Here is a 26,696-nt window from a genome sequence, read left to right as displayed (position 1 = left end):
AAAATCTGATGCTTCTTTTATTATTACACTTAAATGAACTTCTTTCATTAATTAATTTTCTCTAAATATGTAAGTTAGTGAAAAGATGACAAAAATCACTCTTATTTACTGCAAAAACATTCACTGCATATAACTGTAATTACAAATCAAGGTTTTACAAAACCTTGCTGCTGATTTTACGATGACTTTGATTCTTTATCACAATTTTATTTTTCTCATATACCGTTAATAAAAATGTGAATAAGAGTGCTTAAGAACAGCATGATCAGTCAACAATAGACTTTATATTAGTCTTGTGTGCTGTTAGAGGATCTCTTGTCTCCAATAATTTGAAAATTTACATTTACATTCTAAAATAAAGTAATAATATATCAATTAAATTGAATAAAATGTAATCGACTTTGGGATTCGTTGACATTACCTTGGTAAACTGCACATTTCACAGTTGTTGATTTCAGCAGGATTAAGGAAAGTACAATATGTACATGTCCACAGAGAAATTTCATTACTGGAACTGTCATTAGTTCCTGATTCAACATTTATTCCTGCCTCATCTGCTGCAGAGCCGGCTGGAATATTTCCAAATGTTGCATTGCGAGTAGTTGGTTGCGAACTCATAGTTGTAGCAGAAATCAATTCCTCCACTGTAGCCCAGTGTGCAGAACGGGCCCATTCATTGGCCTTTCGACGATTTTGAGTACGAATAGCATCTAATAAAGGACCCATATGACTCTGAAATTTGATAGGGCATTATTTAATTGATAGCCAACGAATAAAATTACTTGATAGAATATCAAATGATTGCTTTACCTTCAATGGAAGCATATCCATGCCTGCAATGTAAATGAGAAAATGGAAATCTGAAACAGCTTCCAAAAACTTTTCAGGAGTGAACTGTTGCAAATAAGTAGCCAGGACATTGAACTCTTGAATTTGTCCATCGACCAATCTAAAAAAAAGGTATTGAGGTAAAATACATGTAATTTTCAATAAATTTTATCAAGTAGCAAATAAATTTACCTGTGTTCCACGGGAAAAGGGGTGATTTTCTCGTTGGCATAGAAAGTATACTGCGGAGTGAGCGGCGTTGATGCAGGCACATCGACCAACAAATATTCCACGGGTAAGGGTCTCGCAAGTCTCGACACCTCGTTCCCATAAGAGTCTTTTTCCTGAAACAAGACAGAAAAAAAACATTCATTTAAAAAATTGGCGAGCTATTTAAACTTTGGCGTATAGTTAGATTCAATAGACGTCTACTAGATGTCTCTGTCTGTCGCGCTAAAATGTGCAAGTTGGTGAGCGCTTAAAATACGATACAAAAAGTTGCGGGGCTGTGGGTATACCGCGCCAGTGCTGCTGCTCCGCGGTACACATCGGAGATAAATAAAACAGAAACCCGCATCGTGTGTATACTGCACGCAGAGAGCAGCAGCAGCAGCAAGTCGGAGCGAGTGCGAATTCCGTGCTGGCCGCAAAACTCGATCAGTGTCGGTGCGGTGGTAGCGGCGATTTCATCGTCATCGCGCATTTTCGCGTATATCGGACGAGCAACGTCGACTCGTCGAGACTCTGCGAATACGTATCGCGCGCATCGCTGTGTGCATGTGAGAGGTGTTGTTTTTATCGTGCGACACATACGCGACACTCGGTGCATCGTGTGGCCTGTGCTCTGTGCAATGTGTTTACACATGAATGGATTGGCAGCAACGGCGACGATCGTCGAAAGAGGCCCGGGAAGCGCGTAAAGACGGTGCGTTGCGGTGGTGTCTTATGCCCCTAGTGCATAGTGAACAGTGAGGCAGCAGCAGCATCGTGTGCATGTATAAGCAGAGTAGCAGCAACGACTAGCGTGGATTGCCGCGCGCGGGCCGCAACGCTATCTCCGTCTCGTTCTCTCTCTCTCTCTCTCTCTCTCTCTTTCTTTCGCTCTTTAGGCTGCACACGCTGCTCTGCCTGCTCGTATGCACGTACACATATGCATATGCGGATACTCATAGGTGCAGATGAGAGATTTTAATACAGCTGCCACCACATCGACGAGACACAACAAGGATATGATATGACACAGAGCTCCGGAACAGCAGCAGCGTCAATTTTATCAGCATCATCGTCATCATCGACCAATGCCTAGCGTATAAAAAAAGTACAATAAAATAACGAGCACGTAGGAAAAACTGCCAAGCTGCGCGGGCTGCGGCAAAATCGATAATTCTTAGCATATTTTGGAGATCATCGTACAAAATACAAAAATGCCTTCGCTAGCGACGGTTGGTTTATGCTCCTTACTTTTTTTTCTTCATAGAAATATGTTTGTGATGTGTACGAATTTTTTTATTGTATGGTGTATGTTTGTTGCTCCGAATATATAAAATACAATCGAGCTTGTAGATAATACGCAAGCATCGTCATCCGCGTTAGGCGGTCGGGTACATACGACGTACGCACGTACCCAAACGTTTACGTTCATTACACACATACACACGCGCGCTGGCGACGGCGCGACGACGTGTTTTCGCGCTTATATTGCAAAAGGTGTATACGGTGTAATTTTCTCGCATTCGCGGGACTTGCATTGGCGTTCACTCGCATGCTGCAGAATAAGTACACTCGGCGAGGCGCGAGCTCTCTTTCGCGCCTTTAACAAAAAAAGCCAATATATGCTCGAAAGAAGCAAGACGGCGACGACGACGACGACGACGACGCATGCAATACGCAGCGCGCCTTGTAATGTGTGTAAGCAAGCCGATTGGTTTTTTTCCACGTTACAAGCTCGCATCATATATGTTAGAGCTCTCACTTTATATCATACTCGGTGTGTGAGTGTCGATAAGTCTATATAGCTCTATACAGACGCCTATACGTACACAGCTGGTTCTTTCTCCGTCGCTCTTTCGAACGCTCGGCACACCGAACGCGCGTGTGTATAACATTGCGCCCCGCGCGCGCTTATCGATTCCGTTATGATATATCTATATGTATATAGTTAGGCACATTTCATAAGCTCAGTGCCTAACTTCTCATATGGCCAGTAAGTAACTTACGAAAAAGAAAGAGAAAAACAACCTTTCCAGGCATCGATTACGAATTCGTTGCCTCCTCAAGCAAGATTACACGTGTTGTACGATGGACCGTTAGAGAGAAAGTTCTCGGAAGACCATCTAAATGAAAGTTTTTTTTAATCACATAGAGATAGAGATTTCCAAGTAGAATGTCTTTTCAATTACTTTTTCTTTTTTTTCCAATTCTCATTTAGTATGTTAATGCTAGGTAAGACTCGCCCCGTTGGTTATTCGTTACTCGCAGCGTAGAAGAGTTCAAGACGGGCATCAATTAGAAAGTGACCTCTGCGACGCCGGCTTTTACAAGAAAATCGAAGGGTGGCCGCGCGCCGGTTTTCGTGCCTTTCGAGATAGCGGCGTCGCGATCAGCGTAGCGCATAATCTCGGGAGTCGGGATCGACGGGACTGTACGCTTTGACAGTCAGCAGGGCCGACCGGTTGTGGGCTTATCTATTGATTATTTACCTAACGCGCGAAGCATAAACACATACACACGTACACGTAAGCACATGCATGCACGCACACGCCCCCGGAGACACACAAGAAGAGCAGCGGCTCGATAAACTCGGCCACAATTTCATCAGAGATCGATACGCGCGCTCCGCTTTTGCTCTCGAACTGAGAGCCACGGCGCACGGTTCCCGAAAAGCTACGACCTAAACTACAACGATGAGCGGGAGATTACGTTACAAAAAAATTCCTCTCTTGCCTTATTTTTATTTCTCAGAGAAGAAAAATGATGCAACGAGGCAGTTTGAGAGATAAGAGTAAGACAACTCAAACTGACAGTTATTGCACGTGTACCTATGATATTCGTCTATCCGTCAAAATCATCTAGATCCGTCTCTGCAATAGAATCGCAAGCGCTTCGATGTGAAACGTTACTATGAAAAATTCCCGACCATCTTTTTTTTTATCATAAAAATTGCGCGCAGTCTCGCGCGAATCGATAACAAAGCAGCAAACACAACAACCTGTCGCGCTTATTTAACTCATGTGCGTATTTACATATCGAGCATTCGTTTGCGTAAGAGCTTTATACTTATAAATAAAATATAGCATAGTTATGATATACAGGCCCCTCGAAACGGTATTCTTCAAAAAGCCCCGGCATGGGTACGAAAAAAAACTGGAAAAGTAGCCACGAGATCGTGTGTTCTTAAGAATGAATGAAAATCGGAAGAGTCGAATATAACGAGATACTTGCAGTGCACATGGCGTGTGCATGTATGTGAATTTTACGTATTCAATACTGCGCGCTTATAGTGTACGTACGAGCAATGCGCATGCCTCGACTGGTCACCTGACGGTCAAACGTACACTTTCACCGCCACAAGAACATTATACGTAAAAAAAGTATATACCGTGGAGTAGCCGTACCCCTCCCCCTCTACCTGTCGTATATCTTGCGTCTTCGTCTTTCTCATTAAAAAAATACGCTCATACTGCTCCCCCGCAACGTACAGGCTCCTGCCTGGTACATGTATCTCGAAATCATTGGAGAAGTATTAGATAGCTATACAGTAGTACCATAGCTTCGAACACAAGAGAGTCTTTCGGAGCGCGTTCTACAGTGTCGGTTCATCGACGCTTCGTATATACATATAGCTTCCACGCTTACACGGCCAGTCTCGTGTGAGTCGCGTGTGCGTGCAAGCGTGTACATACATGTAATACAGTACAGTACAGTGTGTGAGAAAGCCCGAGCGCAACAACTCAGTGTGTCTCGTACTGTGCGTGTGTCGCGTTCGTCTTCTTCACTTATTCGTCTCGTGAAGATTGTAATATTAAGTGCGCAACCAGTGTCCGTTGTTCGCCGCGACCTCGACAGGGTTAGCCGAACGTCGACTCCACGCGGAGAGCAATAACAACCATTTCGAAAGATTTTGAGAGGAGTGCGCATGCCGCCGCAAAACACCAAGAAAACTGACAGTGCCGAGCCGAGCACGTCAATCATGGCATCCGCAGTACCCATTGCCAATTCTGCCAACGCCAACAATGTCAACGTCAACCACTGTGTATGGATCTATTTTTTTTATTTTTTTTTTAATAATTTTTCTCGTTACAAAATCTTGAAGCGATAGAAGTTAGTGCCTTGAAATTCTCGTGCCACATGCTTTCGACTGCCATGTTGCATGCTGCACGAGGCTCACACGTAACCCGTACACGCGTAATACTTTATGGAACGAAATCTCGCACGAGCGGTCCATGGTACACGTTGCTCGTGTATATACGAGTCAAAGTTTAGTAATGCGCAAGAAGGTCTCTTGGCTTTTTCCCCGGCGCGGTGCCTTGGCGGTCCGGGACCAGGCAACGTCGCGTCACAAAACAGCCTGGCAACGTGTTGCACACGCGGCGTCGAGTCAACGTGTTTTTCTTCTCTTTTTTTATTCCATCTATTGCTTCTCGAACACGTAGTCCTGCGTGAAAAAACATGTATACGGCACGGAAGCATGAGAAGAGCGTATCTAATTTCTTTTACATGAATTTTTGGTTGTGTATGTGTGCGTGCGCGTATATCGATAGCTGAACGCATGGCCCGGCGCGGAAGACGGAGAGGAAGAGTATACTGGTTATATATTGCGCGCAGGGTGCACGCGGGATCGGTTGCTTAGGTGGATAAACCAAGATAAATGAAATGTAACGATGAAACATGTGTGCTACACATACGTCAAATTGACAGAGAGTTTAACGATGGTTCGCCGCAACCCATACGACTCATGGTGCACGCTTGTTGATGAATTGGTTATGTGTATACTACACATATATAGGTATATAGCTACTCGGAACGCCATTTTGAATGTAATAATTGTAGTGGAGCGGCGGCGCGCGTGCACACACAAGCGCGAGCGCCATGTACGTGTCTCCATATACCTATACTCGCGCGGTAGAATACTCGGCTCTGCTTCTGTCTATTTTGTGTTGTCTTGCGCTGCTCTGTATGTGACTGTGTAGTGCACGTTCGCCGTGGCTCACACGTCTTTTGGCGGGCTTTCAATGCGCTTGCGCAACCTAATAACCGGCGTCCTACTATAATATGTGCTATGCGTGTCTACGCTGTTTTGCTATTGCTCTATCTCTCTCGCTTCATATCCTATATTGCTACATATATATACAATAGACTGTATACGTAGCCACACATGCCTGTCTTATGTTTGTTTACATCAAACACTAGAATGACGATCATTGAGCCTCGAATTTAGATCAAAAATTTTAAATTGCCCTCGGCAGTATGACACATTTAGAAAAATCATTACATTATCGAAGCACCAGGGCGAATCGCGTACCAATACATAATAAACTAGCCATAGACTTTTCCTTCGTTGCGTAAGCGTAATAACGCAAGTATGTGTGTACGCGGACAACATACTTCCCCTCTCGCGGGTTTTAATCCTTCCTGCGTGCAGTATCGATTTCACCGACCAATGCGGTAAACAACAACCAGCCAGCGGTCCAGTTTATTATTTGTTTCTCCTATTGGCTTACGGCGGTCTCTATTATTGTTTTCTGCGAAATGCGCTACCCAAGGGATGACGATGTTTACTAGGAAAAATATCTACTGCGATTGATTGTGTTTGATTATATTTGCAGATCATCGAGCCGTAAAAAATGATGATTTTCCTAATTTGTTTTTTTTTCTCGCAGGGGATGGACCCACAGGACGTTCAGTCGATCGAAGAACTTACGATATGCAGTGTCTGCAAGATGCAGTACAACGACACCGATCTCTTACCCAAGTACCTGAGCTGCAAGCATCACTTTTGCTTGAAGTGCATCGAGAAGAACCTTCTGAAAGGTACCGAACTCTTCTGCTGCGTCTGCTGGAAGCGCTCTGACATCGGAGATCAGGGTCTTAACGATTTGCCGACGGTGCTCCCGATAGTTGCACTAACTAAAAGTCTGGCGACTATCAAGAGCGCGTCGACGAATCACATCAATGCGAACCCGATCAACGCGAACGCCATCAACTCGAATGCTATCAATGCGAACCCGAAGACCAATGATAAAGAACGAAAGGTAAATGTTGTCTTCATCTCTCTTTCTCTTTCTCCCTCTTTCCAAGTATTCTCGTCAGTGGCGTCTTTTAATTAACGCTACGGAATGCAAGGTGAAAGATCGTGTAACTGCGCCGCGTGCCTCCAATTATATAACTACGTTTAATGCAATACAAGTTGCAGCACTAATGGCACTAGCAATATCTAATGATTATTCTTTTTTTTACATTTACAGAGCGAAAATTGCCACGTCCACGGCATGCCCTACACCGGGTGGTGTGTCCCGTGCGGCGCGTTGCTATGCCGTGCCTGCGGACAGGAACACCCGACTAATCACCCGATCAGCACCCTTAGCGAAGCCAAAGAAAAACTCATCACCGGCGTACAGATGGAGTTGGCAGCTCTGAGCAAACTCTCGAATGATGTCCAAACATTTGCCTTGCGACAGCGTGAATTTCTTCTCAAGGTTCTTGAAGCTTGCATGACTCTTAAGACCCATGTGGAGACAGACCTGCAGAACGGATGGCAACATTTTCCGGAAATCTTCGAGATACGCGAAGCTCTCGGCCGGGCCAAGGCTTCGCTGCAACTGTCGAGCGAGCTGCCCGATTTCCACGCTTTGCATACCGACTTGCTTTTCGAAAAGCAGCGACTGCAAAACAAATGCCAGGAGATGACTCTGCAGTGCCAGTTGGACGATTTGATTGGCCATTCGAGCATTGTCTTTGATTTTCCTTTACTAAAGCAGGCGGTTGAAGGCATTCACGGAGGCGAACCGCTGCCGATGTTCTTCGGTCAACCCAGTAACGGTGCTCGTGTACCTCACGTAGCGACCACGAATCCAATTCTATTCCTCGCCAACTACTCCTTGTCGCAGCTGTACTCGAGGCACGTTGCCAGCAAACAGCAGCAGCAACAACAACAACAGCAGCAGCAGCAACAGCAGCAACAACAGCAGCAACAACAGCAGCAGCAACATATGCAGCAGCAGCAGCAGAACGGTATCGCTCCGGAGTATCACCACGCTATCGGTCAGCCAGCGGCTCGCTCGCTGCCCGATTCGACGCCACCCACCATGGCTAATCAAGTGGCAGCGCAGGCTCAGCCGATCCAGCCGCCTCAAACAGTTATCACACCGGTTCAGCCGCCTAGACAAGTGCACGCTGTTACGGGTGTACAACAACAAGTACAAGCGATCCAACAACAGCAAATGCAGCAGCAGCGTCTCGTTCCGTCGCCTGGCTCACCATCGCTTGGCCACAAGCCTGTGAATTCTGCTGTTGGCTCGCCTCCGCTGATGGTCCAAAACAATGTCAATACTACCAATTATCTTGTGAACGCTACTGAACAGTCAGGACAAATGGTTCCTGTGAGGCAGCAGGCAGTATCACCGGCCAACATCATTTCTAACCCTGGAAATGGTTTTCCACTTTATTATTTCAACATCGAAGTCAACGGAGTTGCCAGTGGACGCATTGTCATTGAAATTCGTCCCGACGTCGCGCCGAAAATGTCCAAGAACTTCAGCGTGCTCTCAAGTAGTGAAATGTCCGGATTCACTTATCGTGGTTGCTCGATTTTCCAGTGTTGGGAAAATGAGAGCATTATCACAGGTGATTTCGAGATGAACAATGGACGTGGAGGTAGAAGTATCTTCGAGGATGGATTTTTCATGCCCGATGACACCAAGTTTCCAGCCATCAGAGGTGCTGTTGGTATGCGTCGCACGCAAAAGCGTCATGATAATTTAGGTATGGTTGGATCGCAATTTCGAATAATTTTGCAAGAGATGCGCGGTTTCACCGGCATCTTTGGTCACGTCGTTGAGGGCCTGGATCTGGTTGAGTCTCTTTCGACCTTTGGCGATCAGACTGGTAAACCGACCAAGTCCATTGTGATCGCCAAGTGCGGAAAACTATTGCCATAGCGCGGGTTCGCTTCATTACTTAATCCTCCACGAAACTTTGTCTTTTGTTTTTCAAATTTTTATCTCTATTTAACATTGTCCATTACAATACTTTTCTTAAGCTTCGATTTTCGTATGCTATTATGGTCAACAATATTATTATTATTAAATAACTGTGATTATTTCACCGATCATTTAACCAATGATTTACAACACTGCTCAAGTTTCGTGCGAGGATTGAATGTTCTATCCTGAATACGATATCACCAGGAACGTCCAAAATCTTTTTTATTTCTCTATATACGTATTTTGTGAGGAATCGTACACCCGGGTCCATATTATCGAGCGCGTGTTTGGATTCCAGGTTTTTGTAAAACGAATATCCATTTTTTTTAAGATTACGTGAAACATAAATGAAATCAATGATGAAAAATCTATTTGAAAAAATTCTGATCATGGGGGCTCAAGAAAATGTACCTCTGTACAAACGATAAAATCATGCTTTACGAAAATTATAGCTACATTACGAAAAAAGTTTAAAGCAGAACCGAATGAAAGATTTTCTAAGCCGTGAATATTGTTTATATAGTTAAAAACAAACGATAAATCGACAGAAGATAATATTTTCCTAAAAATGTAGTTAATAAACAAGCTGCTATATATCGAAAATATTTATATATATGTTCTGCAATGTCCAATGCATATTGTTTACAAACTGCAAACGCGCATACGTACGTATATGATATAAAGAAAATAATGTATTTGTATAAATTTAAGATGTAACTCCGAAAAGTTACAATATGAAATATTTAACGGATCGTTATAAAAACGTTGAATAATGATTCAAAAAGCTTTAATAAAGCACTTCGTAACTGACACGATAAATTGTTTTACACTAAAAAACAAAAATGACATTATAATGATGCGCCCGTTGACTACATCATTGTAATGTTGTAACGAAGAAAATCATCGACAAGATTTCATGCTGTAAGAATTGTTTTAACTCGTGACAAAAATATAAATTATGAAAATTAAAAAATTCTCGATATAATCTGATTAAAAATGAATATACTTTTCATGGTTTTGTATACTATCAAAAATTAAGCTTTGAAAAACTTTCGATAAAATGATCATTAGGTAAATTGTAGTAAATAAAAAACTACAAAAATCAAGCACTTGAATGCACATATGCTTAAAAATAAACGCATCATGAAACTGAATCACGAAATAAGATCAAAACGAATAAATGTGACATAAAGTTATTTTTCTAGATATATCTGTACATATAAAACCAAGTTAGCGAAGCATTTTTTAAAGTATCTGGGCTAAAAAGTCAATAGTTTGCATTATATGTTGTATCTTGCTATGAACTGAAAGTTTTTTATCAAGTGCCATTATAATATAACACTTTTTTTAATAGCTGTCAACATAAAGCTAAATAATATTTACTACAAATTACCTATGACCTGAAAGTAAGGAAAGCATTTAAATTAACTAAAATGAATTTATTTCAAGAAACTTAATCAATTGAATTACTTGTACTATGATTAAAGTTGAAAACGCTCAAAATTACGAAGGAAAAAAACACACACTTATACACACAAATTAACATAGTATGTATTGCGCATAGATGTATGTATGTATACGTATACATTTACTGGTATATATACGTATGTATAAATTTAATTTATATATGTATATGTATATTTTTAGACAAAACTTGTATTGTTTTTCTGGCCACGGAATGCAATCATTGATATACATGTGGCTCAGCGCAAAGAGTCCAAAAACGATAATAGTTGATAGACGAAAAAAAATAACGACGAAACAAACTTGTAATATATCCTTCCAGAGACAAAACGCGGATTGAGAGATTCATTACTGAGGGAGATATATAACGTAACTGTAAAAAAAATGTAAGAATTGTGATCACTACGCAGCGAAATAATGCGTGAATTAAGTTAGCCGGTTTAAACGATTAAACGAAAATGATAAACTTATCCCTCTGCGCAGAATGTCTCTCTATTTAGTTTTGCTCTCCAACTTTCGAACGCCTTTTACGATAAAAATAAGTCACGTATTTGTAAATGAAACGAAATAAAATAGTTATGTAAACACTCGCGAAACAAACTGTTGGAAAAAAAGTTTGGTACCGATCTCATCATGTAGTGAAGTTATAGAGCGAAATAAAAAATAATGAAAAAATTGTTATGTGCAAAAATGGGCCTAAAACGGTACAGCAAAATATTTGTTTGTAAGAAAAAGAAGTATATTGTACAAATGCAAAAAGCAGCATTTTTTCCTTGCATCGAGAAAAATCTAATGCAGTGTACGAGTTGACACATATATTTATATTGTAATATTTATGTACGTACAAGGCCGATATAGATGATAAATAATATGCGATAAAACAAAAAAAATTGTATTGTTGAATGTATTTTCGAAGTGTGCATGTTTTTAATTATGGTGTATTAATAAAAACGGTTTAAGTAACAAAAATATGAAACGTAAATTAATTGATAATACCTTTGATCAACGAAAAAAGGTATGACCGCAAAATGATTGTATAGAAACATTTCTTACTTTGATTTTGAGTCAAGCAAGCTATTTTTTTCTGTGACGTTAGCTAACTACGAGAGTCTACTAATATGTGTTTATGGATTTTAATCTACATTGAAAGAGCACTAAATGCCGTTAGATTTTGTCTATTATGAAATGCCAACAGGTGATAGGCTTTTGAAGACATGATAATCAAGCGGTGCTATAATAAACGTCACATCAAACGCGAAAAAAATGTGTTTTTTTTTTAAACAGAATCATTCCTCGATATGGTATAATTCGAATGAAAAAATGTGTTACAATTATGTTATATGCTACTAATCATTGAATAATGTATCGTTAATTCTCGTAAAAATCATCGTTAGGTGTACTATAAAGTGTGAAGAATAATGCATTACAACGAGAATAAAAGTATCTCCAACTTAAAGCTTGATAAAAACAATTACTTATATCATATGAGTATATTATTGTAATATGTGTTAGTGCACAAGAAGAAACATTTAATTGGTGAAAAAAGTAAGATCGAAAGTAAAAAGTGGAAAAAAGAAAGTGCTAGAAAGAGAACTAAAATTAAACAATTACCGAAATATAAGCACTAAATATGGTATAATTATTTACAAAAATTTTTAAGAAAATCACCAACAAAGGCTTTGAGCTAGAAAAGAAATCGTCCATGAATACCGGAAAGTGTTGCAAGCAAAACTGTCAAATGCACACTGCATAATGTACCTTCAAACAGACTTTCTGACGCCTATTCCTAGTTTTCTCAATCGAAAATACAATTAGTCAAAAAAGGAAAGCTAATCATTTCTCGTTTTTCTTTGACATTCCGTAATATTACATATAGTCTTCCAGTAAAATTTAAGTATGAAACGAAAAAAGTACAGCAAAACATAATAATATAGCATTCGAGTACACCGCGTTTCCTTTATTTATTCAAGGATGATTTCTGTAGTGGCTCTAAATGTAATAAAAAAAGAAAAAACAATTATAATTCACGGCTAGCAGAGTTATGAAAAAAAGAGTATTGTCGTAAAAAAGAATGCCTTCACGATTATTGAAAAAAAGTAAACAAACACATTTGATGTTGATCGTTTAAAGTTTTAATAATGTTATAATTGTGTGTATTCTGCTATTGTGCTAAACACATGTATGTCGCGCGAAAATTATTATTATTGCGGGCGAAAAATAAAACGTACGATATATTGCGGGTAAGGATTATAAGTTTTTAAACGATATATAGCCAATACGTAAGTTAAAAATTGCGCGAGTAAGTTTGGTACTTTGAGTTTTCTTATGTTATCGGCGTCAGCCGTAAACTGACCAACGAAAGTATCACGTAAGATTGCATGCTAATACACGGAGAAAAAGAGGAGAGAGATCGTTAATTCAACAACCTGCGAAATGGAATAGAAATATTATTTCATAGAAATGAATCCAGGAGGGGGAGCGACAACGATTTAACCCATGTACATATATTTTTATGACGTTAACGTAAAAATACGCCGGAATCAAATAATAATCATTTATCATTACCTCCTCATTTCGATAAAAATCCATGTAAAATTTTAAGGAAAATAATAAAAAAAAATCACGTAAAACGATTTATGACTGTATTCATCGTAATAGTAAACGAAATAACAATGCTAAATCTGTATGATATATAAACTATGTACAATATTCAATAACTTGCGAGTCACGAAACGACGATATATAATTTAAAAAGAAAAAAATTATACGATTGCTAATTTTTTTCTTCGTTCTACGTTGATCAACAATCTCAACACTTTCGGGTAGTAAAATATAATGAAAAAATACGAATTCGCCATTTGATTTATACGTTTTTCTGTAACTGATAACATACTCTCCAACGAAAAGCGAGAGCAAAACGGTAAAATAGTTATTGTAAACGTTTAAATGTCTAAGACAAACACTTCGATGTAAAATGTCAACTTTTTTTTGTTCCTGACCTAACGAATTTGGGTCTCTTTATTTTCTTTTCTTACTTCTCCTCTAAATGGCTGACGTATACATTGCCAATGGAGTGCGCATACTATTCATTTCGTACGACTTACTTACGTATGATATATTTATATTTAATTAAGATTCATGTGTACTCTCGTTACCCAAGTTAATGTACTATTAAGACGAATATTTCATTTTAATTTAATAAAAAATTCATTTTTTTCGTGCAAATAAATATTGTTAAGTTTTCTACCCTGATTCCTTTACAGGAGAGTTCGAAGTGTAAGTAAACGATGCAGTAAAACATGAAATTTGCCTTACCTTGTAATACACATCTGGAACATATTGCTTATTTGAAGATTCACGAACGTAACCCAATTCAGGGGCATCTTTTGTCGGTATTAAAATACCGTCTCGAACTAACGCCATACATTGGGAAGTAACTTGATAGCCTTCCATATGCACTTGGTTTTTATTATCACCTTAAAAGAAAAAATAATTTATCAATTTTTTAAATTTTAAATTAAATAAATTATAACTGCAAATTCAAGTTATTTAACTCACCTGTAACACATACAGTCACAGCTTTTGAGCCAAAATAACCATTTGGTGAAAAGCGACAAGGGTTTGGAAGTTGATTCTGTATATGACCAGCCATTATACATTCTTGTGCGGATAAAAAGTGGCTATCAATATTTCTTACATGTTTAACCTGAAAAAAAAACGTAATCAATCAATAGTATTAATTGTACTATATATACCTGTATTGAAAATGTAATTCAAGTACTTACTGTTCCTTTCTTTATGTCATCAGCAATTAAATCTGTAAAAATCCAACCAACTTTTTGCAAATTTAAAGATCGAGCCAAGTCATCCACCAAACTCTCTCTTTCATCAGCTAAAAGAACAATGTTGTCCCTGGTACTTTCCTAAAATTGTAAAAATATTTGATGAATTACATTTTCTTACAGAAAGTTTGTCGTATAAATGTTTTCAACACCTCATGCGTAAACCATGGTTTTTCTAATTTTTCAGTGATATAAAAACCACATTTAACGCGTGAAATGTTGAAAAATATATGCAACTAATGCGTGAGGAGGATGACTCAAACACTTGTTGCATAGTATAATTTTTAAGCTTCTTACTTGTGGCGGTTCATAAATTGCTGCTACTACTGCTCTTATACCTAAAGGTACGTCAGAGTGAATTTCATATCTACCATATAAATAACCAATACGCTGATGCCCTGTTATTCTCCAATAATTCAAAAATCGTTCTACTAAATTGGTATTTTCAAACATTACATTATCAACGTGTCTATAAGGCTGTCTGTTGAGAGTTATTGCATTTGGCTGGCACTTGCTGCAAATACCTTTTGGCCATGGTGGATGATCTTTGCAACCATTTCTTATGCTACAATTAATATCCTCTAATTGTAAAAATTTTCCCCTGAAATGAAAATTGACATAAATTTTGTGACAAATACAATTCATATTAAAAGATGCCAATCATTTTCATTTGTAAAAATTTATTAGATGTAATTTTACCTATCTACACCTGCTGTCATTTTTCTTAGGTAAGTGTGAAATGACATATGTTTTATATTCTGTTCCTTGAGATATGCTTCATCAAACGGTTCTAGAGGTGAACAGTGCACACAGCAAGCATTTGCACCATGACGACAACTACAAATTTATGAAATGTAATATTGAATACAATTGATTTTAGTTAAACTTTTTTGAATTTCAGTATCACTCACAATCTGTCATCTTTCTTCCTTTGTATTTTACCATCTTGTTTCCAAAGTAATTGGTCAACTTCATCTTCATTTTTATCACTAGATTTGACTGTATGAGTGATAATTTGTCTAGGCATGCCTTTGCTTGTACTTGGAGACACAATCATAGATTCTAAAAAATATTAATTAATAATTTAGAGTAAAAATGTAGTTGAATCAACTTGAAATTAGAGAAAATGTAATAAGGATAATTTAAAGATCTTTTAATGATATAGCTGTTATTTGTCAATTGAATAAATTTTTGTTTAAATTTTAACTTTTAAATATACAAGAAATTGATTAAATAAATTTACTTTGTATAGATAGACTTGGAAAAGTATTCAAATACATACCATAAATATCATTGGGGATGTTACTAGAAGATGTTTCCCACAGAATTGCTCCATTAACTGGAGCCATGTACAATAAATCTCCATGCTTCAATCCAGCATCTTTAATTGTATTGCTTTTAGAAGACACAATTTCACCTTTATGATTTCTCTCTTTAAAGAGTCCAAATCCAAAACTCCTCAAATCAAAGGCATCATGAACCTGCAAAGTTAAAATTAGTTTTAAAAGTAAAATAATGCCACTGAATGTGTAATGACTTATGATGAAATGTTTAAAGCCTTATTATATAATATGACAAAGAGTAATTTTTCTAATCAGATATCAAGTTTGAATTCACCTGAATGACTTTACATAAATCAGTATAGTGAAAGTAATATGCAACATTAACCTCATTGAATAAAACAAGTTACAAGAATGTTTTAGTCAACATTTACATTTAAGACTAAACTCAATGGTAAGCTTCTTCAAATAAGAAAATCAATAGCTTATTCATTGGGAAAGAAATAAATGGTAATATTAATTTTCTATGGTATTTTAAACCAAATCAGAATCAAAACAAAGGAAAACTAATATATTAATCGCAATTGGTTTGAAAATAAAATTATCAAGAAAAAAATTCACTTTGCTCGAATCTGAATAAAACGGATCAGTTTTTAATAGATAAATAAACTTTGGCTTACCTTTTCAAAAAGTTGAGCTATAGTCTCGTCGGGTTTTACCTCGATTCTTTTGGTGCCCTCGGCCGACTGTACTCGCAGTAGCTGTAACATATTCCAAGCTTGAACATGAACCACGGGAAACGATTGTCAACGCTATACGAATCGAAACAAATTTCACAAAACCGCAGATGCAGCAACAGCTATCAGCGAGATCGTGCGCAAAAATACACAAAAAAATTGAAAGACAACAAAGAGAGCAATGACACACGGAAGACTCTCTTTTCTATACATGTACACGCATTACATACATATGTACACAATGAGAGAGTGTATATAATATAATACGGGGCCACGGGGTATATAGGCTAACTGGCCCGTTACAGACCCGAAAACTTTTCCGAACACGAGGCCTGGCTGCACGAAAGGCCGCGAGTTTCCCAAGGACCGTTTCGAAATTGGCGATAAACTAGGCACGAAGAGTTTTGGGCGAAAAAATCAAAACAATTGAGGCTCTCTTTGACACGGATGTCACATATACATGTATATGGTAATACACGAATACACGACAATCACCATAGTAACTTTCACGTTTGCCACGAGGCAGCCATGCACACGTTTTTCACCAATCCGTATATGACAAGGGGAGTATTTCAACAGGAATGATTTTGCAACTTTGAATTTCTTTTTAATTGAAAATTTTCTGACAAAAACGGCTGGCGGAGGCTTCGATGTTAATGCATCTCGACGACTTGCGGGTATCTACTTACTAAGTTCCTAGATTTTGACATTTCGCCTATATATAGCTGCGTACACACTTGAGTACGGTAACTTCACCATCAGCTGTTCGAAGACGATCTGCTTGAGAGTGACTCGGCTTGGCTGCACATGCAATGCAACTCAACTATTCTGGGGTCTCCCGAACGACAGCTCGCACTCTGTGGACAAAAAATGGTAAACGTGCAACAGAATAGAGCATGAAAACGAGCATGCGGCTGTGCGTCTACGTAAAAATAGCTAGCTCTCGGGTTTCAACTCGAAGCAAATGCTTTAGAAAAATTGTTGCAGCACTGGGATAGAGCAGCAAAATGTTGATTACACATTAAGTCGTTGTCTCCTCGTGGATTTTGCTGAAAAAATTGGCGAAAAACTTTTATAATCCCTGTGCGATTAAAAAATTGACCAATGTGTGAGAAGTTTTATAGATGGGTAGGCAAGATAGCTCGAGTTCATTTTGACGTTTGAATTCGCTTGGGAGAATTGCAATAAGTGTTTGAAAGCGTTGCCGCGACTCAGACAGTAAAATCCCTAGGTCCTTTTAACATTTAAATCTTGTCTAACGTCAAATTTTCCATGACGTTGCTTCGTAATCATTAATTGTGTTTTGTTTAGATTATTAACTTGTTTTGGCCTTTCAAGGTTTTCAAGGTTTTCAAAATGTAAAAATGTTACACATGATTTCATGATGTTTACAACTATATAAATGGAAAAAATATCGCGAATCAATAAATATCAGAAGCTGAAACGAATTTTTCCAAAATGAACTAAATTTTGACCGAATTCGAAAAATACGTTAGATGATGACAGATAGTCAGAATCGATCAATCGTTCACTAATAATTCGACGACCGTCGGATAGCGAGACTGCACCCGTTGATAAATTGTAGAAAGGACAAATAAGTAGTCCGCCGCAAAAACATTGGCATGAGCTGTGCAGCTGACAGTGTGTGTGTGTGTGTGTGTGTGTGTGCGTGCATATGTGCATCGTATATATGTGCGTTGAAAAGTGCAGGTGGAACTTGCTAGATAGTCCTAGCGGGTTCGGCCAGCAGAAGAATAAATTATTCAATATTGTGAAAAAGTGCCGAGTCAATAATTCGTCATACTCTCGAGTATAAAAGACGAAGCGCAAATATACGCGGGCGAGTGTGAACGTACGTAAAGTCGCTGTCGCTGCGTTTTTTCATCATTGACTAACCTCGAAACTTTGGCATATTCTACTAGCTGCAGTAAATAAGTCAGCCGACGCAATGGTGAGTCGATTTAAATGGCATCGCTCTTGAGCATTTACTCGCGACGCTTATGGAAGCGAGGCTGTTTGATTTTTCATCCCCTCGAGCGTAATTGCTATATCGTGTCAAGATTGATATTATCCTGCAAAGAACGTCTGCAATCATAGCAGACGAAAAAAAAGATGGATTGTCAGATGCTTTACATTTTTGAAAAAACATAAAATATATTATACGAGAAAGTTTTTAGCCGTATTCTGTTTTTTCAAAAATGTAAAGCAGGCGTTAATCGATAATGTCTCCTAAAAATTGCACCGATCGAACTACCACGATGACGTTGAATAAAATGTAAAACGGGTCCTCGAATGCATCTCAACCAGAAAGGGTTAACATACATCAGGCGTCTATGTGGAGTTATCAGCGTCGCGAGCTTGCGACAAAGAAATTTCAAGAATCTCCTAGCTCGGCTGACAAAAGCCGTTTGCTAAAGCCGTTTTCTAAATAATATCGTTAAACGTTGGTAACCGGTGCGCGAACGCGCAGGGGGCACGATGCGTCTCGCGCGCTCGGAGCTTCGAAAAAGCTCGACGCGCTTTTCCCTCTGCCTAGCTGCGTCTCTATCCCTCCCTCTTTTTTCGAGCGGCGAGTCGAGAAGAAGCAATTCTCTCCGCACAGAGCCGCGAGCGTCTTACAACGATCAAAATATATCCATACGACGACTCGGTGCTCGAGTTATAAGGTGCGCGTCGTGCAAGTCGTCGTATGCAACGCGGTGAGTCAGTGCAGTGCCGAGAGCCGATAGCATCTCACATGCTCTCTCGAGTTTCGCTTTGAATTTTTTGACGAGTTTCGCGATTGTGCCAAAATACAAAACAGATAAATAAGAAAGAAACGGGATTGTGCGTTTCCGCGAGTGGCTCCATCAACGAGAGATCGTTTTTTAAATTTATTTTTAACCCAACTAGCCTGCGCAAATAGGTAGGTAATTCTAAAAAAAGAAAACTTTAAAAATCCCATAGGCGATTGTAACGAGCTTTTAATAGGCCTCTCTCTCTCTCTCCGGCAACGGCATTTACGCGCATCGATTCTCACGCTAATAAATTGTTCCGACGATCGCACGTATACATAAGGCCAAGTTTATTAAACTCGTATGCAGATGTGCGGCGCCTATATGCACGTCCCTCTCCTCTGTGTACGCCTAGTCGTTTTGACCGCAGCCGAGAGCTTTTCTGGAAATATACATGGGAGCCAGCTCGAGCCATGGGCACACGCACCGGCCGCCTTGGATGCAGTGATGCACACAGACGCGAACATTATAATGCCATGAGTTTTCATTCGCGGCGAATCGTACGCGTTACACAAGTACTAGACGGAAGAGTTCAAAGCGTCTTTTGAATGTTATAGGGAAGCGAGAATATTTCGCGAGAATCTCCGCCGCGGCCGAAGAAATGGGAGTAATTTTAGATCAAACGAAATTCTTGCTTCACCTTTTTCTCGTCGTTCTTTTTTCTCTCTATTGCGATAGGACAATTGCTACACATGTCGCGCGCGCGAGCGAGAACGCGCGAGACTCGATGAGAAATAAAGCAAATCGTTTTTTCCTCGCTCATCGAAAATCGTTATTTTTACATCGTACATTTGTCGTCGACTAGGGACGTCGTCATCGTTTGCGTCAATTTGTTGATGTTTGTATTATAATATATTTAAATAAAATATGAGCCACGAGCTTTGCGGGTGCGTCAAAAAAGAAGAAGAGCCGCACGTGCATCGCTCCGGTTATTTTGCAAAACAAAGGTGACGATCACGCCTCGGCGCGACACAACAAAATGCAAAAGCCAAATACACTGTCCGCTTCGGAGTTTAAAAGCTCGTCGATCAGCGCATCGTGTATAACGATATCTGCCTGCCTGTATATACCTATGTGTATATTTTCATAAGCAGATGTATAGGATGGAAGCGTCGACGCGTCGGCGACGTCGAGCGCGGTGAAATGCTCTTCTTCTTCTTCTCCCTACTTTTTCGCGAATTCGCTAGAGCCAACGCGAAAAGAGACATATGCGCGCGGGACACGAGCTGTACATAGTCTATGTGGCTCTCCAGTCCGATTCGCTTGGACAACAATTTGCGCGTTCTTGGCTTGTGTCCGTTACACCGTTTGATTATCGTCTAGCGGAGTCTAATTCGGTTGTACGTAAGATTACGTGTGAATAGTTTGTAGTGAACTCGAGATAACAATAAAATATTGCACTCGACGATGTGAAATAGTTTAGAAATGTATTACAAGTTTGTCTTGAATATATGGATATACGACATCAGTCGTCCGAGTCAGACCACTCGATAATTGTTGCAATTAAAGCGTCTAATCGTGCTTTGTTTCTTTTTCATTTACAGGCAGAGAATATGGACGATGGCGACGAGGGCACGACCGTCGAGGTGTTCGTCTACGACCTGACCAAAGGCACGGCTGCCATGATGTCTCAAATGCTCATCGGTAATTTTGCACTCGTTGTTATATTTATAATAAAATTGGAGAAGTCAGCCGGACTGTTCTAGCTCAAGCTCGCATAAACGTGTAATTAATACTCGCGAGGCTAATTAAGCGTCAAACGAGCGTACTCGAGCGTCATCGATTCGGCAGAAAACCCTTCGATATTCCAACGCTATAATAATCTCGCTTGCCAAGTGTTCTTACTGTACAGATGAACGCGCTCGCTTTTTCGCGTCGTAAATTTAGAGCTTATACACGCTTGTCGCGAGAGGATAATTATTGCGCGCTCTAACGAATATAATGAGAGCGAACGCAACGAGAATAACGTCGACGTGCAACGACGCAGTGCGCCCAAAAAATAGAAGAAGAAGAAGCTCGCGAGGGAGGAGACGCGCAATCATAATACGCAGATACGCTCGCGAGATCGGTGCAGCAGATTTATGCGCTTTGGCATGGAACGATACGCGGAAGAGCTTCGAAACTTAAGCTGCACATCTTTTTCTCGGACTGTGTACGTGACGCACATATAATAAGCGAACATGCACGAAGCTCCCGTGATTTCGGTGCAAATGAGCTTTTCTCTCTCTCTCTGTCTCCTTACTTTTCTCTTTTGTATTTTCTCCTAGACGCGCGCGGCGCCGGCTATATGCGTGCCCTACTTTTTTCTCTGCTTTTTTTGTTGGCAGTCTCGCGTGTATCGCGTTGTACGTGCGCGGTGTAATTTCTCTCGTCGGTCTCAAGGTCTCGCGCGTGCTTCTAAAACCATGACACTTTTTCCTTGTCTAATTCCTGCAATCTGTATTATAGAGCATTATAAATTCGGATCTGTCGCGCGCGCGAGATCTGTCGTAACACGTGTACTAGGTATAATCTCATCACCGAAATAGCCAACGCGCGCGTCGATTTTTCTCATCTAGCTCTCGCGCGCGCGCTGGCTCTCGAAGCTCTCGCACGCACACGTCTTTGTGTTTTCTTCGCTTTTGGGAAAATAAATGCGCGCGTATACGCGTTAAATGTCCGTCGAAGCCGGTCCTCTTTGGCAAAGGCATCGAGCTCGGCAGTTTGATTCACGCATTGAAAATTGTTTAAACGAGCCGTTATATAGGTGAAAAGCTCGCGAGTCGCGCCGTTATTCATTTCGTTCTATACCGCGCATCAGCGAGAGATGATGAGGCTTTATAGCTGATCATCACTCGTCTTCGGCGAGCCTACCTGGCCGCTCGGCGTTGAAAAATAATCCGCATCAATTAAACGGCTTAACTCGATGAAAAGTCGGTGCGGTCGCTGCCGCCGCCGCTGGCTCGCGACGGATTCCCTCCTCGGACTTGCGACACATCGAGAGCCGCTATTCTATTTCTTCGGAGCTGGGCCGACGACGACGACGACGACGAGCGCAATGCGAAATGGGTCGAAAGCGCGCAAATTTCGCAAAAGTTCAACGCACCGATCTGGCCGTGAATGCCATACCTATTAATGCGTTTGTAATCTGTTACACCTATGCGCGCGCGCGCGCGTGCGAATGTTTGCATGGATCGTGCATTAGCCCGGTGGGACAACTAATGACGAGGAAAATCGAAAAACAGAGAGGCGATTCATAAAGCGATCTTATAGTGCCGGAAAAAGCATCGGTTCGAGCCGCGCGTGGGAAAATTTCGCCCGCTCGCGAGACGCGCAAAAGTCAAACAACGATTTTGGCTCGTGAGCTGCTTCGCGCGGCTTTTCTCCGTAAGCATAAATAAAGAAACACGAAAAAGATGATGTACACGATGTCGTGTATGTGTGACGATTTCAGGCCGACACCTGGACGGAATATGGCACACGGCAGTGGTGGCCTACGGACGGGAGTACTTTTTCGGACCGATGGGCATCCAGAGCGTAAGACCGGTAAGTAATTGCACCCTCTATAACGAACAAAATTTTCCCTTTCCATATCTATTTTTTTTTTCGTTGTTTTTTTCCTATACACTCTCAAGTCGTAAAAGCTCTCTCCCTCGAGCTGCCCCTACTCACGCTCTCCTTCCACACGGGCGCGAACGCGATCTGATTCCGGCTCTCTCTCTCTCTTTCTCTCTCTCCGCTTCGAACCTAAATTTGGTCTCAAACGAAAATACATGCACGGCACAAGCTCGACGCTCTCGCCGCATGGTTATAGTGTCGGTGCTGATAGTTGCGCGTTTAAAGCTCACCGGAGAAATTGTCCAACCACGAGAATATATTTTCTCGAGCGTTGTAACACGCATTCATAGCTGCGTAAAGGCAAAACGTCCGTGTATATCTGCGGGGTAAGTGACGTACATGTGTGTGTGTTCGTGTGTGTGTGTGTGTGTACGTGCGACCAGACACGCCGCGTGTGTGTGCGCAGAACGTAGAGTACCAAGAAAAGAGAGAGAGAGAAACCGGCGCACGAGCTTATATTACCTTTTAGTCGTTGTTTTGCAGCTGTTGCAGTTGGTCTTTTTGCTCGCTTTATCCCACGTCCTAGCACCCATAAAGAGTGTGAGTTTCAACGTGCGCCAATTTTCCGCGTTTTACTACGTACACACACGTCCAACCTATCGAACGCCATTTCCGAAATCGCATTAGAGCTTTTTTTCTTGCTCGTCGCGCTCGCAAAATCGCGTGTCCGAAATAGAAAAGTGACTAACCGATTTATGTTTATTAGCCCGAGATCGTCGCAAACAGCGTCCAAGAAAATTATATCAATTGTATATACCGATGCATCACGCGTTTATTTTTATACACTTTTGCCGTTTATTTATTGCCGCACGCGAAACTAGTTAAGTCGGTCGTTGGAAATTTTTACCCCGAAACACTCCTCGCGATTATGCTTCAACAAAACCATGTTCAAGTGTTTTTTCTCTCTCTGGCATTTTTTACAATAATATACACGGGATCGTCGTCGTCGATGGCGATGAGACGAAAGGCTTCGACGCGTCGCGAGTCTCTATTTTCGGTCTCTCCGCTTCTATAGAGCCACCCGGAAATCTATACGACAAAGTTGAGAGAGACAGATACTATTTTTGGATGGAAAAGTTTTTCTCTTGTGCGCTTTTTCATCGTGTGATTATATCGCGTGCTCGCTTGCGATTACTCTGATTTCTTTTCTCGACAGGGTGGTACGGAGCTCCAAGAGCCACAGAGGATCGAAAAAGTCGGACAGACCTATCTACCCTACTCGGTATTTTACGAGTACATCAACGGACTCGGGACTACCAAATTCGCGTAAGTACGACACGCAAAAAAATCCAATTTTCGTCCAGCGACCTTTTTTTTCTAACCGTAAGATACATTTTACAGACCCGGTACGTATAACTTGTTCAAACACAACTGCAATAACTTCAGCGACGAGGTGAGCAATTTCCTCGTTGGCACGGGCATACCGAAATATATATTGGACCTGCCAGAAGAAATTTTACAAACGTGAGTGGAATCCGACGCTTTAATCTGTTTCGCGTAAGCCAAAAAACCGTATGTATAAATTCAATTTGAAACTTTGCACTTTGTAGGCCCGTCGGTCAAGCCTTATTCCCGCTGATCGAGAACCTGAGCAGAAGTGCCACCGCCGGTTTAACCGTGGGCAACAGATTCGTCGAGGCCAGAATAAACAGAGAGGACTCGCCGGAATTCCAGTCTCTCAATACTGAGATCGAACAGGCAAGGTATGTTAAATTCACTCGATAAACGCGTTTGAAAATTGAACGATGAATAATGAAAAGTCGTCTGTGTCCCTCGTAAGCAGGATTAATTCCATTGCTCTCGAGGAGAAGCGAAACGTGATAAACGAAAAGCTCGCGAAAAAGGAGCGAAAGAAGAAAAAGAAGGACAAAAAGAAGAAAGACAAGAGCCGAGATCAAAGCGGCAGCGAAACCAACAGTACCGGCGTTTCAGACATGGCTGACAGCGAGAGTAAGTACAATTGTTGCACTCTATGTAATATAACGCAGACGACCATCGATGTACTCACGATTTTCCAATGCCAATAACAATTTTTTTACAAATAACAGATGCAGCAGCAGCAGTGGCGGAGGTGACGGTCGAGGAGACAGTTCAAGATCAAGCGGACGCCGCAGCGGCAACGGATTCCTCTTTGACGATATCCGAAAGAGTCAGGCAGATGGAGGCGGACGAGAGGCGCGAAGTCGAGGAGCTGAAACGTCAACGCGACCCACCGATCGTCTTTCGCGATCTCGTCGATCCAGCCCAGGAGCTCGAGAAGCTGAGAGATCTGCTGGCCGGCAAGCTGAACGAGGCCGAGATTCAGAACGTCGACGAGCTGCATCAGTACATACTCGACAACGAGGGTTCCTGGGCGTTGGGCGACAATTTCCTGAGCTTCGTCGGGAGGATCTTCAACGACAAATCGCTCGACAGTTCGGTCCGAGTGTGCCTGCTCAACTTGCTGTGTGTGGCAGCGCTCAAAGACGACGTCATTCTGCTGCTGCATCAGGACAGGCGGGAACACACCATCATGAATTTCGCCTACGACATCGATCGTCATCCCGTCGAAGAACAACTGCCGCTGGCTCAATTTGTAAGGATAATCTTTCGATGCTGCGTTGAAACACGCGTGTCTATTGTCATAACTGATGAAATTGACTTTTTCAAGGTGGCCAATCTTTTCGAGAATCTGAGCAGTTCCGAGTGGTTGATGTACATATCCGAGTGGCAGTACCAAAATCAAAATATCAGCAACATACGCGTGACGACCAAACTGGCGGTCCACTCGTTGCTCTCGGACTCGGAGGATTTGCAGATGCGCGGCACAGCTGTCATCCATAATCTAGCCTGCAAGGAGGTAAAAACTGTGGTCTGTATCGCAAAATTGCTAAAACAATTTTCTTTTTGTATTTAGTCGCGTTTAACGAGCAATTTACGCACACACACACACACACTTTTAACCCCTCGAAATGCTGCCTTTAGTACAAATGTAGTGACTCATACAATAATTGCTGCTTACTACTTCTATATATGTGTTTTGAGCGCGGGTACTTCCTTTAGTCGTTTGTAATGTTTTTACAGAAAATGAACAAAAACAAAAGTCTGAGGCAGCTTTTACCAAAAGGCAGTATTTCCAAGGTATCATTACATGTGTCGTTTTCCACTCGTAAACGTTAGCTCGTTCGCGTGACTCGCGCGTAGTTAAGCTCGAGAAAAAAAATCCACAACTGTCCAACTCGTTGATCTTACTTTTCAGGTCTTCGACGACGTAGCCGTCGAGCTGACAATGGCACTGCTGCAATATTTCAATGGGACTCCACAAGAGGAGCAGCTGTTCGCGTGCATGAAATCGCTGGCCAAGTTCACGCAGGTCAGTGGACAGGACGTGCCGCAGCTCATACAAATGATCGGCCCGGAGCCGGCCAAATTCCGGGGCTGCTCGCAGAGGATCGACGATCTCATCGAACAGATTAACGTCAAATTACGTCTACACTAGTCCGTAGTTGTTATAGATTTATATTATGTATCGGATAGCTATTATTCGTTGTGTTATGACAAATTATTATAAACTTGTGTCGTGCGAGCGAATGGGGTAATCTGGAAAATGTAACTTTTATTATTTATTTATGTTATGTCATATTAATTGATTTCATACATGACGCGGCGCATGTGGCTGAAAAGAAAAAAAACGGCGAGAGTGAAGTTATTATAAGTACAATGATCACGCGGTTCAACCATTTTCGATGCATTTTTGTAACAGCTCAATAGCTGAGTTTTTCTTCTCGTTTTTAGAAAATTCTCTCTTTTAATCTTGTCGATTTACATCCTATCGTTATCACTCTATACTCTAATATTAGATAGGTTCATCTTCACGATAAAAACGTGCAATAAAAAGTCACTAAATCAGTTATTAATAAAGTTTGTTGTAATTTTTATTGTCATAAATAAATATTTTTTTCTAAGTTATCGAGAAACTTATTATCTAACAATT

The 26,696-nt window shown here is 40.8% G+C and overlaps 3 protein-coding genes across 8 annotated transcripts; 2 read left to right on the top strand and 1 right to left on the bottom strand.

Moving 5' to 3' along the window:
- Positions 1-2: 2 nt before the first annotated feature.
- On the bottom strand, positions 3-16,832 carry LOC106648379 (nuclear protein localization protein 4 homolog). 2 transcript variants are annotated; one of them, XM_014365239.2, is made up of 12 exons: positions 16,296-16,832; positions 15,618-15,816; positions 15,247-15,397; positions 15,035-15,172; positions 14,633-14,936; positions 14,279-14,416; positions 14,052-14,199; positions 13,809-13,969; positions 1,021-1,172; positions 811-949; positions 422-732; positions 3-350 (listed from the first exon to the last, which is right to left on the bottom strand). In XM_014365239.2, exons 1-12 carry the CDS (start codon positions 16,383-16,385, stop codon positions 344-346), a joined length of 1,938 nt encoding a protein of 645 aa, XP_014220725.1. In that variant the 5' UTR covers positions 16,386-16,832; the 3' UTR covers positions 3-343. The 2 variants fall into 2 exon arrangements, with proteins under 2 accessions (XP_014220725.1, XP_023314417.1); XM_023458649.1 differs by lacking the exon at positions 3-350 and having other exon boundaries at positions 418-732.
- LOC106648378 lies at positions 1,472-11,462 on the top strand. 2 transcript variants are annotated; one of them, XM_014365238.2, is made up of 3 exons: positions 1,472-2,270; positions 6,708-7,079; positions 7,293-11,462. In XM_014365238.2, the coding sequence occupies exons 1-3, from the start codon at positions 2,253-2,255 to the stop codon at positions 8,982-8,984; spliced, it is 2,082 nt and encodes a 693-aa protein (XP_014220724.1). In that variant the 5' UTR covers positions 1,472-2,252; the 3' UTR covers positions 8,985-11,462. The 2 variants fall into 2 exon arrangements, with proteins under 2 accessions (XP_014220724.1, XP_014220722.1); XM_014365236.2 differs by lacking the exon at positions 1,472-2,270 and adding an exon at positions 4,939-5,080.
- A 1,145-nt stretch (positions 16,833-17,977) lies between the features above and the next one.
- LOC106648391 lies at positions 17,978-26,671 on the top strand. 4 transcript variants are annotated; one of them, XM_023458651.1, is made up of 10 exons: positions 17,978-18,303; positions 20,671-20,770; positions 22,560-22,651; positions 23,880-23,989; positions 24,065-24,187; positions 24,274-24,426; positions 24,504-24,673; positions 24,772-25,298; positions 25,374-25,574; positions 25,962-26,671. In XM_023458651.1, the coding sequence occupies exons 1-10, from the start codon at positions 18,301-18,303 to the stop codon at positions 26,199-26,201; spliced, it is 1,719 nt and encodes a 572-aa protein (XP_023314419.1). In that variant the 5' UTR covers positions 17,978-18,300; the 3' UTR covers positions 26,202-26,671. The 4 variants fall into 4 exon arrangements, with proteins under 4 accessions (XP_023314419.1, XP_014220753.1, XP_023314420.1 ...); XM_014365267.2 differs by having other exon boundaries at positions 17,989-18,303; positions 24,507-24,673; XM_023458652.1 differs by lacking the exon at positions 17,978-18,303 and adding an exon at positions 18,990-19,257.
- Positions 26,672-26,696: the final 25 nt, after the last annotated feature.

This window comes from Trichogramma pretiosum, unplaced genomic scaffold (genome assembly GCF_000599845.2).
Source record: "Trichogramma pretiosum strain Unisexual culture from Peru unplaced genomic scaffold, Tpre_2.0 scaffold24, whole genome shotgun sequence".
NCBI classification, from domain to species: domain Eukaryota; kingdom Metazoa; phylum Arthropoda; class Insecta; order Hymenoptera; family Trichogrammatidae; genus Trichogramma; species Trichogramma pretiosum.
The sequence above is the reverse complement of the archived record's forward strand: the minus strand, read 5'-3'. Positions and strand labels throughout refer to the sequence as shown.